The sequence below is a fragment of the Mustela lutreola genome, chromosome 17, assembly GCF_030435805.1.
Source record: "Mustela lutreola isolate mMusLut2 chromosome 17, mMusLut2.pri, whole genome shotgun sequence".
NCBI lineage: Eukaryota > Metazoa > Chordata > Mammalia > Carnivora > Mustelidae > Mustela > Mustela lutreola.
In genome coordinates this window covers 14,344,282-14,365,806 of record NC_081306.1, presented here as the reverse complement: position 1 = coordinate 14,365,806, position 21,525 = coordinate 14,344,282, and the positions used below count along the sequence as shown (strand labels likewise).

The 21,525-nt window shown below is 45.0% G+C and overlaps 1 protein-coding gene across 2 annotated transcripts in view; it reads right to left on the bottom strand.

Annotated features, from left to right (window-relative positions):
• TXNDC11 (thioredoxin domain containing 11) overlaps nucleotides 1-21,525 on the bottom strand; it is a 60,838-nt gene that overhangs the window by 15,199 nt on the left and 24,114 nt on the right. For both annotated transcript variants that reach the window (XM_059155480.1, XM_059155481.1), the window contains 3 exons: nucleotides 21,032-21,125; nucleotides 5,220-5,332; nucleotides 2,716-2,916 (listed from right to left, as the gene is read on the bottom strand). In XM_059155480.1, coding sequence (XP_059011463.1) covers nucleotides 2,716-2,916; nucleotides 5,220-5,332; nucleotides 21,032-21,125 — 408 coding nt within the window. The remainder of the gene's footprint in view (nucleotides 1-2,715; nucleotides 2,917-5,219; nucleotides 5,333-21,031; nucleotides 21,126-21,525) is intronic.

Below are 21,525 nucleotides of genomic sequence, written 5' to 3'. Positions count from 1 at the left end.
AGACAACCATGACTTTGCCCACAAGGCTCGCGCACCGTGAGCGCCTCAGAGCAGCGCTGCGAGAGGCACACGGACTCCTCACTGGCCGCAGGGAGCAGCTCTGCAGAGACGCACGCTTCAGTGGCCTGACACTGTGGTCTCCCATGGGTGAGGGGCGTGCGTGTGTCAGCAGCTGCTGGGCTCAGACTGGGGCTCACAGTGGAGCCTGCACACAGCTGTCCTCTGGTTGGTCCCCGCCACACTCCCCACTATGGCTGCCTCAAAACCCATTGCCTGGCAAGCTCCAGTGCTACTAACCTCATGTGATGCTGACCTCTCTCCACCATGTCAGCTTCCTCAACCGCCTGCCGCAGTGGGCCTCCAGGTGGGCATGGGAAAAAGGCTTAAAGCATAAACTCTCCTGTGGTTGAGGAGCTGATGAGTTCAGAACCCAGCCTGGGAATGTCCAGGTGCGGTGTTTAGGCAACCCAAGCCTGAGGGTTTCCTTACCTCTCTGCTCACACACCCCACTTCCCATCCCCACCAGCGCCCAAGTTCCAGACTTTACTACTTCCCACACTCCTGGAGCAGTGCTGCCTGGAAAACGTGAATCATGGGAACACACAGCTCAGCTGACATCTCTCCTCTGTCAGTGTGACTGTGCTAGCCACGATTAACCCTGAAGTCCTCAAAGTCACACTCAATCGCCTCTCCTGTTCAGGCTTCCAATCTGGGTTTTCTCCAGGCAGCCCCTCTGGGGGCTACGCAACCCACACTACTTCCTAACCCCAAACTTGCAGGAACCTCCCCACCGCTGTGCCTCTGCTCAGGCTATGCCTTCCCTTATGTTTCCCTCAACCCATCCACATCCTGGCCACCCTGAAAGTCTGTCCCCGATACCTGCCCCGCCCACAGCCTCTCCTAATCTCGCCCCTGGCTGCCCTTAGCTTTCTGGGACACAGCCCTCTCTCCTCCAATTCCTCCTGAGTGGGGTCCGGGGCTGACCTTCCTCCACCTTGCATTAATTAAAAGCAAGCCACTGCCGCCCTCCTGAACAAGCCCCTGAGACCGTGAGAGTAAGGCTGCGTCTTCTCCATCTTTCTCACCCACAGCTCCCTGACACAGTGCTCCATAAACACTTGCTAAAATAACCTCAAAGGAAGAGGGAAATGTACTGCACAGAACACTTTACTTGGCTACGTAATTCATAATCTGCTGAGATGCCATCTGGTTTTCAACAATCTCAACCACACAGCGAGGTTAGGGGAATCCACTCATCTTGCAGGGACACTCTGAGCTCAGAGGAAAGGAGATACAGGAACAAAGTGATTTAACAAAAGAAGAAGAAGAAGAAGAAGAAGAAGAAGAAGGCCTGGCCAGAGATGGAGGGGTTAGGGCAGAGAAGAGAGACGCTAAGCCAGGGAAAAAGGCAGGAAAGCTAGTGTCCTCCTGCCAGAGGCCCAAATCCAACAACCCCCTAAACAGGGGAACTGGGCTCCAGTCACAAAACACTACCCCACCCAGGTCCCTGACTTGCCCAAATTAGACAAGACAGAATTCTCCACAAAGAAAGTTTAAAAGTCAAAGTAAAAACCCCAAACTGTAGCTGTGCCTTGGATGAAAACCCCACCTTTCCTATAAAGAGCCTTAAGGTGCTTAAGAGTAGATGCAGTAAAAGCCTAGGAAATTTGGAGAGTGTCTTAGTTCATAAAATATTTGCGTAGTGAAGATTTTCTTCAGGAAAGAAGTCTTATTACTTCAAGTCCTCCCTAATCAGAGGAAAAGAAACAAAAGCCATTTCATTTCTCTCCTTTCTTCCTTGAAGCCAGGGTAGCAGCAGGGATAACAACTTTCACAATGAGGCTCCGGAGTATCAAAGTCAGGGGCCTGGCTGGAAAAGATCCCCGAGCCCCTGTCGCCTCCAGGCAGACCACCAGGCTGAGGCAGAGAGGCCCGGGGAGAGGCCGCGTCTGGTTAGCCGGGCCAGTGCTACAATGGCTGTCCGAAATTGGTTTGGGCCCATTAAGGGATCCTTGAGGGAAGGAAAAAATAAACCCCCCAGTAAATCCAATTTAGCAATCCCAGGCACACTCTGGTAATTGTTATTACTCTCTCTAAGTGCCTCCAAATGATCCGCATATAAAACAAACTCACACCGGAGAGAGTGAGTGCACGGGTGGAAAAGCAGGAGGGAGGGGCAGACTCCCAACAGCTCTGGCTCTGGAAACTGCTCTGCTTATCTTCACCACGGGAAAGGCTTAGAGAAACAAGGGAGCCCAGTATCCCCACTGTTGTTCCCTGGCTGCCGGCTGAGGGCTGAGCTCGGCCAGGGCTTGCTGTCAGGCCCCCCCCACCCGACAACGGCGTCTCCAACGCCACGTTGAACCCTGCCTGTGCTGCTCTCCATCCCCTCTATCCTACTCCCCCAGTGGGTCATGGCGGGACAAGAGACATCTGGGGAGGCACAGGATGGTCATGCCTGTTTGCGCCGACTCCCCCAGACCTGAGCAGCTGTCAGTCAATGTGGCCAGCGAGGCGGCAGTGGATCCCATCTGCGGCACACACTCTTCTCCTGCCCATTTATGGGAGGAAGGAGTAACGCCACAGAAAGGCAGCTGCCACTCCTCGCAGGCTCTTGGATCCTGGTAGAAATCACTCTGAACGTGGAGTGAGACATCCAAGTTCATGAGGTTTACCTGCTCCCTAGGAGATACCTTTTAACATCAGGACTCTTACCTCATCTATTAAAGGGTGGCTTTCGGCTAAAGGATTGAAAGGTACAAACACAAGAAGCGCAGGCCCCTTCTTCAGTTCATTGTTCAGCAGGAGGCTCTTGCCGCCGTGTGGCCGCAGCCATCGGAGGAGCGCCTCTCGATTTTCTAAGGCCCACTTATGGATGTTCTCTGCGGTGTAGCTGACCACCTCCCTGGGAAAGACCTGCAGAGGACAACACAGGGAGGGCTGAAGGCAGGGCAGGCTCAAGAGGCCCCGACCACCCCACTGCCGCCCAGGTGCACACAAGACGACTCCAGGCCGTGACCTGCCCCGGCTCCTCCAGTCAGCGTTTCCTCCTAAGTGGCTGCAAAGAGCACGGGCAGCTCAGAGGGGCGACTCTCAGGTCACAGAGCCCTCCAGCTCCCTTCAGCAGACGCCTCAACCAAGGGAGAACTCTCCAGATCTGCTGCTGGCAAAAGTGGCCTCTTCCACCCTGGCCAAGGGGAACTATTACATTTTACTGGGTTCTTACAAAAGAATTATTGTAAAAGGATCAATGAATACCCAAGGGAATGGAAGTTATAAAGTTGAGGATAATTTAGATTGTTACACTGGTTCCTCAAAACTTGGCTCATAATGGTGGGAGAAGATACTCCTTAGGGCAGAGCTTTGTATCTGCATCTTCCAGCCACCTGTACCCCAGTGACTAGAAGAACACCTGTCACACAGCAGAACTCAACAAATACTTGAATGAATCCACGCATGACCTAGAATTTGTACAAAGCCACAGATCACCCTTACGTGTATGGAAGGAAGCAAAGAGACACGTAGATTTTGTGCTATGTTTAAAGTAGGTCAACATAAAATTATGTTTGGAAATTCCAATATGGCTCACTGGGTTTCAAATGAAACTCCCCCAAAAAAGTGCGTTGGATGGTTCCACAAAATGAGATCTTTTATACTCTCCAAAACTGAGAATTAAATTGCCTCGTGACAAGGATGTCCACCGGTTTTATTTGTTAAAATACTGGAATCCCAATAGTATTTCATTTGATAAAAGGAATTCTGGGGCACCTGGGTGGCTCAGTGGGTTAAGTCTCTACCTTGGGCTCAGATCATGATCTCAGGGTCCTGGGATTGAGCCCCACATCGGGCTCTCTGCTCAACAGGGAGCCTGCCTTCCCCTCTCTCTGCCTGCCTCTCTGTCCATCTGTGATCTCTCTCTCTGTATCAAATAAATAAAATCTTAAAAAAAAAAAAACTATTAAAAGGAATTCTGCTAAATCAACCACCAACCTTCAGAACTACAGACCTGAAGCAGTAAGCCCAGTGAGTCTGCCAGGGCCTTTCCCACAGCCCCAGCTTTCTCTCTGTTTTATGCTCCTTCCTCAGTGCCCTCCCCTCTAAACCCATATGATGTATGTTGATTGTGCAGCATGCTACAGGAGGAGGATGGAGGAAAAAGACCAGCAGTGAAAGCAGAGGAAGTAAGAAGCAGCTCAGGGGCACGAGGAGGATGGGCGGGTGGCAGAGAAACCAGCGAAGCAGGGACTCTCAAAGTGGGGACCACAGGAGTTTGAAAAAACAAACTCAGACATCATATAACACATTTCTATTTGGAAAACACAAAAATACATCTGACTGCTGGAGTACAAATGACGTGAAATACAGCATAGCATCTGGGCTCCTAGGGATTTGCAGAAGCCAGGGGGACTGGCAACCAAAGTGGTGCCCCGGAGAGGGCCTAACAGTCCTCCCACAGGCATGAAACTTGCACGTCGAGTCAAGGGGAGCCCAGGTTCAGTGGGCTGGGTACACAGATACTGGTCTTCACTAAACCTATAAGTCACACACACTGTCAGTGACATTAGAGACAGAATATACTTAAAAAAATAAACTCAGTGACAGGATTGAAGCAGCAGCAATATAACAGAGGCAAAGGGCTCCGCGGGGCACAGGTCAGCGCTCAGAAAGAGCTGAGCTGGGGCTGCTTCACTGAAAGCAAATGAAATCAGGGAGCAAAGACAATGGAAAACCAAGGCTCTCTGGGGTGAGAAGCCATCAGCTTCACACTGTGACTTAACAAGAACCTCAAAATCCGTTTCATCAGCTAAGGAGAAGAGCATACCACATGATTACTCCTGATGAATGGTACAGATGAACGAAGAACATCGCCTAATGGAAGTTTCACCTCTGAGAACATTATGCCCAGAGTAACAATTCTCCAACAGAATCATCCTGCGATTTCATCCGAGGAGGAAAACAAACAAGGCTGCACCAAAGTCGAAGAATAAAAACAAAGAATCGCTGGATGTTACATCTGAGAGCCCTCTGATGCATGGGTTTGCACACGGGGACGCAGGCTCTAGTGTGAGGTTGCAGGAACTCTCAGTTTGCATATAAAAATCACATACACTTTCCTAGGGAGAGTGCCCATAGATCTTATCCAATTCTCAAAGAAGTCCATGACCTAAACAAGGTTAAGAACCACTGCACTAATATAAATGTGATTTCAAAATACTTACAAGTGATGTGTTGAAATGTCTATGTAAATACACACTTCCAGATTGTACTAAGGATACCAGTTTCGCAAGATGTTTATTTGTGATAACCCCAAATCGTATTGTTCCTAGGTAATCTGAAACAGAAAATTTGCCTTTATTAAAGAAAAAGCCTATGCCTTAAAACAACCACAAAATGCAATGGTCAAGTCTTGATGCACAAATCCCCAGAGCAAAGCTCCTTTTGTTCACCTAGCCTAGGCAGAAAAGGAGGAGCTGGAGAACCCTCCTCCGGGAACAGACCTCACATATCCTCCTGAGTAACAACCCTGACAGCCCTGAACACCGTATCTGCCTACGATGATCTGACCTCATCTCCTGTGACCCCGGCCCTCTCTCATTTGCCTCACCGTGGAGCCTAGGGGTATGTTGTTCTGTCTGGACACTTCCACCGCTGGCTCCTCACCATTCAGACCTCAGCTCCAGCCCCACCTTCTCCAAGAAGCCTTCCCTGACCACCCCACCCTTAAGGCAAATACTCCGAGGACAAAGTCCATAAGGGGGAACTGGGGCTTCCTCTCCGCTCAAGCACTCTCTCTACCTTTACTCTATTTTTTAACAACACTTATTAGTATCTACATAATCTTGTTGATTTATTTTAATTTTCTTTGGTCCAACTTCCTCTTAACTTCTGTGAAGTTAGAAACCTTATTTATTGCTACTACCCCAGCACCTATCGCAGTGGCCAGGCATCTAAGAGATCAATAAATATTGGTTAAATGAATGAACCTATAATGTACAAAGAACTCACAAAAATTAATAAGAAAAAGAAAGCAGTTAAAAATGCGCAAACCACAGACAAAAAGTAAAAGGCTAATAATTACATGAAAATACACTCAACCACCCTATTTCAGAAGAAAGCAAATTAAAACAATACCCCTCTTTACCTCAAACTGCCCCCAATTTGAGACACGGGAAATACCAACTATAGGTGACCAGCAGAGAAAGGACGCTCTGACGTGATGCTGGTGGGACATGTAAAGTGACAGCCACTCAGGGGAGCAAGGGGTTGCACGCTCACAGTGAGACGGAGGCCGAGACTGCGGCCCCAAATCCCACCGCGAGTCCGTGCCTGTGTGCCCAAGGTCACCTGTATGGGCAGTCACCAAGAAACACTCTGCAGGTGTTCAAAACAGTAGAGTGGGGCTACTATTTGACATGTGAGGGGACATGACTACTGACACATGTGTACTACTGACACATGTGTACTACTGACATGTGTACTACTGACACATGTGAGGGGAAAAGCACACTAAAGAAAGGTAAAGTGTATCTTTTTGTTAAAAAAAAGAAAAACAACTCACATCTTATAAAACAACATACTTTTTTTTCCTACAGGCATGTATTTTTAAAAAAAAGTATAAGGACCCTGAAAGGATAATAAAAATAGTTTTGTGTGGGGGATAGAGATCAAAAGTGACCTTATCCTTAAGTCTTTCCCTCACGGAGCAGATGTAGTATGTGTAGCTAAAAACTGATTAAATATCTAGTAATAGAGGCGAGTGGGTAAGATGATATAGGAAACGGTAGCTTCTTTCTTAGCTTCATTCTGTTTTATTAGATGTTAAATAAGATACCGGTTACAGTTTAGATGTAACAAGTTCTATCCAAGTAGCCCAAATATAAACTACGAAGGTACAGAACACACCAAGCTCCCACCTTTGTCCTCCGAGCCCTACTCTGCAGCAGGGGTGTCACCTTGCTCTCGGGGGAGCAGCTGGCGGGGAGAGCGCAGTGTGGCGACCCGACACCACCTTTCATTCAAATCCAACTAGTTTAATAGGACACAAAACCAAAGAAACACAGGAAGGATAAGCTAGAAACAACAGAGACTGGTTACACATGGGGGCAGGGGCAAAGACGGGAGAGGAGAGGAAATGGGGCCGGAAGAAAAGGGGTGAGGCAGCCTGACTCTGACTCTCCTCCGGGGACACCTTTTCCTATGGAGGCTCCCAGAGCTTCAGCAATGTTTCACATCCATCACAAACTCACAAACCAAAATCATTAAACCAACCAAGATGTGGGGGAGCCTAATGTGGAATCGCACCACAGAGGAGGGCTGGAGGGGTGCAGAGAAAGAGCTGAGTAACTGGAACAGTATCTTGACTGAGAATAGTAAAACTAAGGACAATGAGAGCCAGATTCTCAGGGCTGGGTGGAAAAAGTTACACATTACAAGAGGAAAGCTACATGCTGGTGTTAGACTGGAATTAGAGGAAATTAATATAAACTTAGGGCTTTTCACGCACATACACACCGATAACAGAAAGACAGCTACTCACCTATGTCTACGTGTGGGTGTAAATACATACATGTCCTGGCTCTACCTGCTCAAGGGGCCTACAAGTCATAACACCTGACACCAACCAGCACACCCAGCACCCTGATCTTGGCTTCTACATGCCTTTCCTCCATAAAAGAAACCAGGGCTCCCTGGAGAAGAGGCTGATTCCAGAGGTGGGGCAAGGGAAGTACAAAAGGAGACGGGCACACCTCAGTGTCACAATAATGGACGGAGCATCTTCAAAGGATATAGGAGCCGACCCAAGACGCTCCTAATGGCAAAAGCTGGAGCTCTTTGAGAAACAAAGTGAACAATGACCAGCCTTCCTGCAAAATGTCAAGATCACGCAAAACATGGGAAGACTACAGAGTTGTCACCAGTCGGAGGAGACTAAGGAAGGAAAAAAAATAACTATATGTGATGTGGGATCCCAGACTGGAACAGAAAAGAAACACATTAGTGAAGACACTGGCAAAATTCAAACAAGGCCTGTGGTTCAGTTAATGATACTTTACGGATGGTAATGTCTTAGTTTTGACCAAAGTACCGTCACCAACGGTTGGTTACACAACATCTTAATGCTGGGGGAAGTGAGGTGAAGGAAGAAAACGGAGGAAATCCCTGTCCTATTTCTGCAACTTTTCTACAAGTATAAAATCAGCTCAAAATTTGAATTTTAGGGGCACCTGGGTGGCTCAGTGGTTAAGCCGCTGCCTTCGGCTCGGGTCATAATCCCAGGGTCCTGGGATCGAGCCCCGCATCGGGCGCTCTGCTCAGCAGGGAGCCTGCTTCCTCCTCTCTCTCTCTGCCTGCCTCTCTGCCTACTTGCGATCTCTGTCTGTCAAATAAATAAATAAAATCTTTAAAAAAAAAATTTTGAATTTTAAAAAACGGTATAACATGTAAGTTCAGATCCCAAAGCTGTCAGAAAAAATAGCAGGACATAATACAGGGTTCGAAGGCACCACTCTCCAGAAGAAGGCTGAATCTTGGTGGACGGCCACCGCTAAAAAGAGAGGAGGAGAAGGAAAAGCAGCCAGTGAGGAAATGCATTTGACAGTTGGCCAATGTCACCAACATGACTTATCAAAGCAGAAAATAAAAAGTGACAGGCTGATCCAAAAGTTGAAAGGGCTCGTTCAAAAACCTGTTTAACTACATTAAGAATGGACAGCCTGCTGCACACAGTGGATTCGAACATGCCCAAACACATCACAATTTTAAAACTTTACTTTTCACATACAGAGGTATCTACGAAATTCACACATCTATTTTAAGTTCCTGCATGTAGCGGAAATCTCGCTAGAAGAAGCCACTTAAATTTGCACTGTCATGTGTACAAGGGGTACTTGAATTAGCAGAGCAAGTTTATACTGTAAGAAAGACACAAAAAATAACACCTCTCACCTCCACATCCAGAACATTCTCTGGTAAGCGGGGCTCCAAGGCTTTCTACGGTAGGGGCCTCTGCCATTTCTAAAATGAATAGTTTAATCCTAAAAGTAATAAATCTTCAACATTTTAATTCAGGACTTTGAATTTGTTGAATTAAAAATAAATTTGGGGGACGACTGGGTGGCTCAGTCAGCTAAACATCTGCCTTCAGCCCGGTCATGATCCCCGAGTCCTGGGATTGGGTCCCGCACTGGGCCCCTTGCTCAGCAGGGAGCCTGCTTCTCCCTCTGCCTGCCGCTGCCTCTATCTCTGTGCTCTCGCTCTCTCTTCTCTCCGGTAAATAAAAATCTTAAAAAAAAAAAAAAACTAAATAAAAATTAAAATAAATTTAGAATAATGTCTTTCCCCCCTTCCCCACCAAAGTAAGGTCCAACAAAGACATATGTGATCCTGTTCAATTAAATTTTTTTTTTAAAATCTCAATAAACTCTTGTTAGCCAGGTAACTGGCCAGTTACAAGTGTCTATTCACCATCCAGTGAAAAGAGTTACAAAGACCGCTGCCTAAGGTACCAAGACCAGGAGAGAACCTCAGGGGAAAGGCAGCAGTTATAGCCAGTTTCTGTAGCTGGTCAGACGGGAAACTAACGAGGGCGAGTTGAGCACAGCATGAACACTGGCGTATTGGCTATTTGCTGGAAAAAGTGCTGAGCCCTGGGACCTGGGTCCCTCCACAACACGGCAGTCCACCACATATGTGGCCACCATCTATGCCCGCAGGGCATCACGGCATCACAGCAGAATGTCACTACTTGTGTGCTCTAAATAACAAAGATGCTTGCTCCGATCTTAATCTTATCTACTTTCTGTACTAATGCATAGTTCACCCCTGGCTGCCTTTGAGAGTGAGGTTCTTCTCCACCACTAACCAAAAGCTCCACCCCTGCTTCCCACACTCCCACTCGGTACCAGAGCTTCTGTTGACTGTCCGTACAGCGCCGTCGCTGTTCACCTCATTGCAACCACCAAAGGCGCATCCAGGATGGAAGAATCTGAAATTCCATCTGGTTTCTACTCAGATGCATCTGGCTCTCTTTCTGGCTCACATCAAGATTTTTCTTTTGGGGCTTTTGCTTAACATTTTAATATCAGACTATTTTATTTTGCTTAAACTTAATTTTTAACATCAAGACTTCAGTTTACTGTTGAGGTATAAAACACACACATACTAAGGCAATATCAACTACCTCTGGGAGGCAAAATGTTAACATTCTCAAACATTCCAGAAAGAGTAACAATAGTTTCTCTGGTTAGGAAGGAGAACAGATTTTCAACTGTAGGGCGCCTGGGCGGCTGAGTATATAACTCTCGATTTAGGATGAGGTGAAGAGATGGAGCCCTGAGTGGGGTTCCACATTCAGCATGGAGTCTGCTTAAAAATCTGTCTCTCCAGGCGCCTGGGTGGCTCAATGGGTTAAGCCTCTGCCTTCGACTCAGGTCATGACCTCAGCATCGTGGGATTGAGTCCTGCATCGGGTTCTCTGCTCAGCAGAGAGCCTGCCTGTTCCCCCCCTCTCTCTGCCTACTTGTGATCTCTGTGTGTCAAATAAATAAATAAAATCTTAAAAAAAAAAAAAAAGAATCAGTCTCTCCCTCTGCCCCTCCCCCTGACCTGGCTCGCACATGTGCGCACACTCTCCCCTGCTCTCCCTCTCTCAAAAACAAAAAAAAAACCCAAAATACCCAATAATAATGATAATAATAAAAATAATAAATTTGCCTGAAGCAAAATTACACAACTCACATTCACCACCTAACATATAACCAGGAACACAATCTGAAACCATTTAACTCAGGGATGTATGTGCAGGAGACTCAGTAGCTCAAGAAAAAATTGCTTTACCCTGGAACACTTGAATAATGAAGCCTATGTCAGTAGCTGCACGGGCCTATATGGTAGCCACCAGCAACATATAGCTAATGAGCACTGTTAATGTGAGTGGGGGGTGGTACGCCTGGGTGGCTCAGTCCTTAAGCATCTGCCTTTGGCTCAGGTCCTGATCCCAGGGTCCTGGGATCGAGTCCCACATCAGGTGCTCTGCTCTGTGGGGAGCCTGCTTCCCCCTCTCCCACTCCCCATGCTTGTTCCCTCTCTCACTGTTGTCTCTCTCTGTCAAATAAATAAATAAAACTTATAAAAAACAAAAAAGTGTGTCGCCTCCTCTCCTTCAGAAAGGAAAAGGTGGGTCCCTAGACCTTGTGCCTCTAAGTATAAACTGCTGAGCTTCCGAAATTAATTCTCTCTCAGAGTCCTGAAGCTAACAGCACTCGGTATACTGCAAAGTAAGACGGCCAAGGATATACTGAAAGAATGATGAGAAATGGTGCAGCTGAGCAGTGTGGAAATTTTTATAACAGAACTAGCCATGTGCTAGCCAGGAGACATCCGTGTGAGCTAATCTCTCAAAAACCAGGGAACAAAAATAAAAATCAGGTCAAGAAAAATACTCATGGGGCGCCTGGGTGGCTCAGTGGGTTAAGCCTCTGCCTTCGGCTCAGGTCATGATCTCAGAGTCCTGGGATCGAGCCCCACATCGGGCTCTCTGTTCAGCAGGGAGCCTGCTTCCTCCTCTCTCTCTGCCTGCCTCTGCCTGCTTGTGATCTCCGTCTGTCAAATAAATACAATCTTTAAAAAAAAAAAAAAGAAAAAGAAAAATACTCATGAAGAGAACTGCTAATAAAAAGCATGATACTTGTGCTTGCTTCGGCAGCACATATACTAAAAAAAAAAAAGCATGATACTTCAAAACTAAATACCACTGGGTTAAGTCATGTGGCTTCTAATCAGCATGGCTAAGAAGCCCCGGACGCCCTGGGAAAACGTCTTTCACTTCTTTACCCTGGGAAGTAGTGACATTTCCAAAAAGCAAACCTGCATCGTGGCACCCTCCTGAAAACAATCCTCATTTTACTCTATACTCTGCCATTTTTACGAACTTCTGCTTTCCCGCTCTTCTTTCCTAAGTTTTAGACAAGGCAGAAAAAGGGAAACAACACGATTCCACAAAAAGGGTAACCATCCCATGGTACTTAGCATTACGCAGTGATTCATAATTCTTTAGTGGATGACTTCCCACATTTCCAATACTAAATACATTCACCCAGATAAAAAAAAAACTTCAAAGAAACGTAACAGACCACAGAAATGTCTGTTTCCAACACACGAACTATAGCAATTACTTGCATTTTGTTACCAGAACTGTGACTCTGAGGTTTGTGTATTTTCAAAATTCTTAATATAAAGCACAAAGCAATTATCCAGAGACTTTTCTGGCATTTGGGCACCACAGAGACAACATGCACATTCTGGTCCCGGCCACAACACTGCTAAATGCTAAGGAAACACAGAATTCCTTCACTAGGACTTTTAATTTCTTGTGAATCAGGGAGGAGAGAAATGTAGTTCCATACATCATTTAGGGGAACACAAACCACAGAGCTAACCATGCACGGTCACTACACCCACACGACTGCAAATCCCTCACACTCCCCACCATTTCACCGAAGCACAGTATGAAAATGATCAAGTACTTCTCTTGTGTGTATTTCGATGAAATTTTTTTTTTTGTTTTTACACCTTCACGGAAGGAAAGACTTCAGCAAAGAAACCCCTCCGTTTACAAATCCCTCCTGCATCCCCATTTAAGGCTGTTCTTAAGGTCTAGCACAAAGGTAACACGCTCTTTTTTTTTTTTCTTGCAAACAACCCTTAACAAATATAAAAGCAATTCTCAGCTCCCAGGCCTATAAAAATAAGCCAAGGACCAGTGCATTTTCAAACTGAAGTGTCTTTTAGAGGCGACCAGAGCACAGCTCCCTTATCTTCCAGAGAGAGAACCCGAAGACCAGTTGGAAAGGGTCATGGGTGGACCATGGTCACACAGGACACCAGCTACTAAAATGACTTACTAAGGGACTCAGTCCTGGCCTATGGGAACTTCCTGTGAGGAAGATACTAATGAAGTTCAGGGGGAAATGAGAAAACAATGCTAGTTGCTAAGTGGGGCCATGGCCACCTCGTGCAGCAGGAGCTCCAGGAAAGGACCAGTGGTGTGGAAATCTCCATCTGACATCCGTAATGTGCCAGACATTATATTAGCGGTGCAATATTTATAAACTGGAAAATTAGGGAAGTGGATATTAACTAGGTAAAGGCAATCTAGTTAAAGCAATATCATGGGCAAAGGCCAGGAGGCAGGAATGACCACGCCGTCCCCTGCCCCACATCCGTGGAGAACACAGCAGTAAACGGGAGAAACCTGGTCCTGGGTTCCTATCCCAGCTCCTCATTTGCTGGTATGGGACTGCATTCGTCTGCTACCTCTGCTGTCACAAATTACCACAAATTTAGTAGATTAAAAGAGCTACGTTTATCTCTCAGTTCTGGAGGTCATAAATCCAAAACGGGCCTCAGTGGACTAAAATCAAGGTGTCCATAGGGCATGTTCCCTCTGGAGGCCTCCGGGGAGAATCCATCTCCACAGGCAGCCAGCGCTCTCTGGCTTGGGGCCCCCTCCACCGTCAAAGACAGCAAGGGCTGGACAAGTCCTTCTCAAATTGTGTCTCTCTGACACTGTTCTTTGCCTCTTGATTCCAATTTTAAGGATCCGCCCGATGACGCCGGGACCACTCAGATAATCCAGGATGATCTCCCGTTCTCAAAGTCAGCTGATTAGCAACGCAATTCGTCACACAATCTCAACTGTCCCTAACCATGTGATGTACTATATTCATAGGTTCTGGTGATTAGAACACGGGCATCTCTGGGGAGCCACCCCAGTGACCTCGAGCCAGTTAACAGCCTCCTCACAGCCTGTTTCCTCACCAGAGACAGTCACAAGGCCATACTCACAGTTCTACTTCGAAGAGGGAAGACTGGATCATGCAGATAAAGGGCCTGACTCCCGGAAAGGCTCAGCCTAGTATCAGCTTACCATACTCAGCTTTACATAAAAAGTGGCCAAGTAGAGACCAGAACTGGGTTTGGTGCGGAGTTGTTTCACTATAAGCTTGTGACTTTATTATAGAAGGTGATCCCTGAGAATTTTTAAAGATTTTAATGTTTTTGGTTCTTTGCCTAGAGTCTTATAGCTTCAAAAACATCAAACGCGCAAACCAAAAACCCTTAAGAAAGAGGACACACACACACACACAGACCCTAAAAAGGACAATCCTCCAAAGGTAGAAAATATCACAAAACAGAAAGTGAAGATAGCATTATTTTTAAAATTCACAGGTTCAAGGAATCAAAATATCTATAAATGGCTAAATTTGATTCTGAGCTTCCTGCATACCTTTAGCTTTCCCCATCCCTTCTTATCTTCTCTCTAGTTCCTTGCACTTACCTGAAGGCTAACACCTCATTCTCCTGGGAAACCCTCCCCAGGCCAGCACAATCTCCTTTGAGCGTCAGTGATCTCAGTGATCTAATGTTAATGACCCACTTCCACACTCCAACAACCTGGCCTAAACCGGTCCCCAGACTTGCCTGTAGGCAAGCTTACCTGTCTGCCATCCTATCTGGTGGTATTACATGTTGGGGAACTAGTTTTATTCAAAGTTGGAGCACACAGTAGATCTTCAAATGTCTGTTAAATCAGTAAATCATGCTTCTGACTCTAACCTGAAGTGGGGGGTGGGGGGGTGCCTTTGGCCTTAATTTTTCTCTAGCAGCATTTACAAGGCTTAAGCAGTAAGTCATAAGGGGAATAAAAACATCTCCTCTGAAACATGGGGACATCCTTCCTGTAACGACAGCAACATCACAAAGAAGTCAGTTTTGGGCACAGGAACAAAAAGCATGGAATTTCTAACATACTTACTTTAATGTGTACTAATTAGTCCCCAGAGGGCCTCAGAACTCAAAGAGACAGCTAGGAAAAGATTTTCCTCTACAAGTACAGTGACAATGAATGTGATTATCCAAGAAAAACAAGTAATCCTGAAACCTGCTTCATTCACGGAGAACTGTTAAACCCAATGCCTAATCCAAACTCTCAAGAATTAGACCCAGGAACTCAGGAAAAAAACCAAATATCAGAATGAACCTTACTTAACTAAGAAATCAGTCCCCTGTTTTCTCAGTACCTTTAAAAATGTCTGTCACTTACAGAATAAGAAAATCCTCCCCTCTGGACTTCTTGATATTATATAAAATTTCACAAGCTAACAGATAAGCGCTCCAGGAAAAGCTTTATTCATGAATAAGGATATGGAAGAGAGTGCTCTGTATGCACCCGGACTCAATTCTACCAGGAAAGCACAGCTCTGTTGGATGCCACCTAGCAGAGTAGGCGACCCTAGACTGGAATTAGCGGTTCCTCCACTAATAAATTCCTCTTTTAAAAAATTCACTATTGGATGCGTGGGTGGCTCAGTGAGTTAAGCTTCTGCCTTGGACTCAGGGTCCTGGGATTGAGCCCCACATCCGACTCTCTGCTCAGCAGGGAGCCTGCTTCCCCCTCTTTCTCTCTGCCTGCCTCTCTGCCTCCTTGTGGTGTGTGTGTGTGTGTGTGTGTGTGAAATAAAAAAATAAAATCTTTAAAAAAAATTTTTTAAATAAAATTAAAAACTCATTACAACTGTAGTTCCCAAAGGGTGTTCCTTAGAAAACTAATGCCACAAGGATCCATAGTCAACTGAGTTTAGGAATTCGTAACAGTGGCAGAAGAAGTAGAAATGGCATCCTTAGTTAATGGTTTAGTGTATTTTCAAAGTTAACATTTAAGTACCATGTAAATTTCAGTTCAGCTCATTAGGATTCCAGTGTCAGGGGACAGTGAAATGCCAGCAGAAAGGCAGAGAAAGAAGAGTGCATTAGGCAGGGGCCCACGCAGTCCTGTCGTGAGCAAAGCCTACACTCTGGTCTGAGGAACCAGCAAGGCCAGGCAACAGAAGTGGTGGTGGGAAGGAATCCAAGGCGACTTAACATCTCACTGCTCCAATCGCCCTCACTTGAGCAATTTCAAGGTCAAGTGCCTTTATTATAGTCATTCATTAAACCTTTTAGCTACAACAGTGGTCAAGCAGGGTGTTGAAGCTGGAGGAGCAGGAGGATAAAACCTGGGCCTCAAGGCACTCAATCCAAATATTCTCTGAACAAAGCAGCTCATATCCTGGTGGGAAAGGTATACAGTCATTTCCATAGTGAGAACACCATGCCACAGGAACAGAAAGTACAAGCAAAGGAAGGCCTGTGTCCACTGGTTGGTCAGGTTATACAATACCTAGTGTAGAATTCTTTAAGGAAACATACATGATACTTAAAGTGCTTTCAGCCAAGCGGCTTTCTAACTGAGCTGCTACGGACATGAAGACTATTACTTTATTCACAAAGTATCGTACAGAGGATGTAGCTATATAAAATAATCACTGACTCTTCTCTCCACCACCTTCAATCTTACGATACACAAACTCACACAAAGAAGAGTTCAATATTTTCTTCAAGTTTATAGCTCCTGTCCTTGGTACACAAAGGGTGCACACTAGGCAGTGCCATCTCCCAGACCACGGCTTCCCTCACTAGCCAGCACTCTGTCCCTCCTGTAGGCCAAAGGAAAAAAAGGACTGAAATTGGTTGCAAATTTTCTCTTTACAAAAAGTCACTACATCAGGGGTCCCTGGGAGGCTCCGAAGGTTAAGCCTCTGCCTTCAGCTCAGGTCATGATCCTGAGGTCCTGGGATCGAACCCCGCATCAGGCTCCCTCCTCAGCAGGGAGTCTGCTTCTCCCTCTCCCTTCTTCCCCTGCTGGAGGGCACTCTTTCTCTCTAATAAACAAAAAATCTTTTTAAAAAAAGTCACTGAATCACAGCGGAATATAACAACATTTCACCAGAACACGTTTATAGCAAATAATAAAATAAGCCTAAGATGGAAAAAAATCCAGTAAGCAACTTAAAAACACTGACCCCTCTACCAAATTTTCTTTGGGAAAAAAAGAAAGCCTGTCTGCCAAGATCAAAAGTGGAAAGGTTCAAAGATGCTTTGCAGTCTGGGGAGAGGGGAGAACTCCAAGAGACTGGTTTCCCTCCCAATCCTGAAACACACACAGACTGCTGGCCCACAATTAATCATTCAGCACTTCGAAATGATCAAACATTAATGAGGAATGTGTAAGACCTATTATAAAAAATTAAAAGGTCTGAATAAATGAATAATCCTGCTGCAATCCTAGAAAGGGAGGCGAAATGTTAGGAAGACATCCATCACCTCTAAGTCAATATATACCTTTAATACAATTGCTACCAAAACCAGCCAAGTGATATAAAAGAGGATTCCACAGGACACAAGACTTAGGGGAGGCAAAGTTCAGACTTTACCAGGTAATAACTTACAAAGCAAGAAATGAAATTATATTTACTCATACAAAAAAAGGTATCTAGACCAAAAGAAAACATAGAAACAATCCCGCTTACATGTAAACTATTTTGAGATAAAACCAGGCATCATCAAGATGAGGGAACATGGAAGCATTATTTTGTAAATGGTGCTGATTAGCCAATAAGAAGGGGAGGAAAAAACTACTGTGCTCTGTATGTGAAAAAAGCCAGAGGAAATCCAGGTAGCATGAAGTGCTAAACAATTTTTAAAAATTAAAAAATGAACTAATTAGTGATCAGATTTTTAGGGGGAAAAGAAAAGAAATCAAGAAAAAGAACCACATTGGGGCGCCTGGGTGGCTCAGTGGGTTAAAGCCTCTGCCTTCGGCTCAGGTCATGATCTCAGGGTCCTGGGATTGAGCCCCATGTTGGGTTCTCTGCTCAGCGGGGAGCCTGCTTCCTCCTCTCTCCCTGCCTGCCTCTCTGCCTGCTTGTGATCTCTCTCTGTCAAATAAATAAATAAAATCTTTAAAAAAAAAAAAAAAGAAAGAAAAAGAACCACAGATTAAACTACATGAAAATACAGAAGTGCTATATAACAAACGGTGACAGTAACACAGTTAGGAAAATAGTGGACAGAAATACGACAAAGCAGCACCGCCCGTATCACCTAACAGGCAGGCCCCCATCAACGGACAAATCAGCACCAAGACTGCGATCAAGGGGCTAAGGACCCAGATAACTGAGATGAAAGGCAAGAATTAAAACCACAACAAGAGAAAGCAGTCAGTATTAAGTCCTCAGGCAGAAAGCCAATCTTCCATACGATAATGTGTAGAAGTTATCAAATGTTATAGAGACAGTCTTGAGAGGGACAAAGTACCACGGAACCAGATCTGAGAACTGAACTCACGCATTTTTGAGGCAGGCATGGACCCTCTTAGCACACTCCCCACACCCAGACATGAGGCTTCACGTCAGTACATTCTCAGAAGACTTGTCCACTGAGGCCAGCTAGCTTCAAGACAAATGTGAGAGACTGTCCTGGCTATTTCTAAGACAATTTTAAAAAATTAAGGCAAGGGAAAGAGGCTCATTTTGTAAACACTTGTGTCATGCTGAACCAGGCCATGTGTCATGCTGAACCAGGCCATCTGCTTTCTCCAACAGACCAAGCACTTCTCCAGGTAAGCTCTGATAAGCCATTGTTAAATGAGGCAAATGTGTCTTAGGCCTCAATTTGTTGCACAAAATCTAAACACAACCCTGACCTATAATTTGCATTCCAAACTATAACATTAAAAAAAAAAAAAAAAAAAGGTGTGCACACGTTTCTCTTACTAAACATCTACTATTCACAAGTAAAATACTGTCTGACTTCTGGGTATGAGAAAGGAAAGTTGGGGGGGGGGGGACCAGATGCTCAAAGCAAGATTTTAGTGCACATATGTATGGAAAGTCATCATTCTACACTTGTCTTTTTCCTCTAAAAGTGCTTCATTAAATTTAAGTGAGAATTTACCCACAAAAATGAAGTGAAAAATGATGAATCAGAATGAATCTCAGCTCTTGCAAAGTTCATAAACAGAAGGATTTTACCAGGCCCCACTAGAGTCACAAGCTAGAGAAGAAGTGTAGTTAAGGTAATCAGAGACTAGATTTATTCTGACAAGAAGCTGCCGGGGATGATTTGTCAGTATTAGGGATTTGACCAGAGAAGTTCACTTTGTTCTTTCAAATACTTTTTTTTTTTTTTTTTTTAAAGATTTTATTTATTTATTTATTTGACAGGCAGAGATCACAAGCAGACAGAGAGGCAGGCAGAGAGAGAGAGGAGGAAGCAGGCTCCCTGCCGAGCAGAGAGCCCGATGCGGGGCTCGATCCCAGGACCCTGAGACCATGACCTGAGCCGAAGGCAGAGGCTTAACCCACTGAGCCACCCAGGCGCCCCTCAAATACTTTTTATCCATTTATCACCTTCCCTTGCTTAAAAAAAGAAAAGAAAAAACAGGGGAGAAAAGATTACTATCTTATACTTGGAAAAGTTCTTCCGAAAAAGAAGTGAAATTTTGGAAGCTTCTGAATGAAAAAGTAATTTGTGAAGAATCACTAGCACACAATACAAGCTAACTGGATGATAAAACATCCTTCCACCATCCCGAAGTGTCCTCTGCAACTCAAGAACTTGAATGCTACCATCAGGTCCATGAGTGAGTGACTGCGGACTGGCCTTTCACGCACAGTGTTCACTTGAAATCTCTGAGGGGGCTTTCATTTCTAAGAACATTTCTGAGTATCAGCTTCTTAAGCTTTTTTATGCTGGCAGTATGCTGCTTTCAAAATCCAAACTTTAAGTCTTCTTAGTCACCTGAATCTGGGCAGCTCAGAGTCTTCCAGGTGGACAGACACATACTTATGTGACAGCTTGATTTCCTCTCACGATGTCCCCAAGGTGAAAAACACAAATGCAGTAGATCCTCTATCTATATAACCCTAAACCAGGGTCTGTCTCAAAACGGCCAGTCATATGATTGTTTGATTGTACTAATATACTACTCTAACCCTCCTCCCCGCAAAATAATGGAAGCAATCTAATACCCAGTAATAGAAGGACAGTTATGTATTTTTGGTTGATCTACTGGGGAAAAGATGACACAGCCATCAGTCTGATCGCTCACTTGGCAAAGAGTGACTGAACCCTGCTATGCGCCAGATGCTGGGGAAAGAGCATTTACGGAAGACACACGGGCCCCACGCTCAGAAACCGCACAGTCTGAGGAAGAAGACAGACATCAAAACAAATCTCATAACTTCATACATAAATACAAAGTATGTTAAGTGCTATGAATGAGAACTGATAAGATACCCAACTGAGATCAGGGCAAACTGTAGAAGTGGTATCTGACTGGACCCTGTAGGATGAATCAGGGTCTGACAGGTGGAGAGCTGGACCCTAGAGGATGGGGAGAACAGACCCTAATGTGAGGAAGAAGGGGCAAGAGGGGACACCAGCTGAGCGTCCACTGGTCTAGTCCAGGGGCGAGGGAAGGGACCTGGAGCAGCGCAGTAACAGAAGACACAGACAAGCGAGCAGATGAAAGCGTATCCAACAGAAAACTGACAGGAGGTCATGACTGGTACAAAGAACATGGAACAACATGAAAAGATGGGCAGGACACAACGTTTCATTTAAAAAGTAGGGACCTCAAATAATTCATGATTCAGTTAAGTATTAATAAATAAAATTTTAAAAATTATATATATATATATATATATGCGATATAATATATATATATGCTTATGCTGTAATGTAACATGACTCTTATACTTGTAAAACTACTTCCCAAAGGAAATGTATTCCTAAATTATGGTATACCCAACTGGTAACATAACCACTAAAAACTCTGACCACAACTTGTATCTATACACTCAAAAAAGAGATCATGGCATATTAAATTTTCATGTATAAAATGCATATTTGCAGACACAGAACGATCAAGCTACAGTTTAAAAAGCTAAACATCTTAGAAAATTGTATTTGAGATGGCATAGTGTTTTGTTTGCCAATACAACACAAAACAGTGTATTTTATATACATACGGAGAAAAAGAATCGGGACAATTAAAATATGGAATCATAAGGGTAACACACACAGAAGAAGGTAACGATATACACACATCTGCCGCAAGTACTCGTGTCTGGATAGGAACCACGCTTACCTTTCTTTAGCGAGTGCAGAGCTGAAGTGAAGAAGGTCAGGTAACCAGGAGGCTGGGGCGAGCCACTGAACTCAAAGTAGCCGAGGACTCCGGGCTGTGGGAACAAGAGCAGAATGAGGTGACTGAGGGACCGGCGGCCACTGTGTCACAGGAATATTTTAAATCGGGACATGCCATTATTATTATTTGGCAACTGCAATTCGTTGTGTTTCATTTTTTAAGAAGCCTAACCACATGAACAAAATTGCAGGACAGGACTGAGCTTTCCCTCCATCTAGACAACCTGCAGGGTAATGGAGGGAGACACAGAGCATTTAGAGACGCACTGAGAGCTGAAACTTCCTTCTCCCTAAGTGGGTCTCTCCACCCTCAGAGCACCTCCACCCTAGTTCTCCTAGGTCCCTGACTAGAAACCTCACCGTCAAGTTCAAGTACTCACGCCTTTTATCTAAGTGTCTCCAGGTAAATGAAATCAGTGATTTCAATTTTACAAA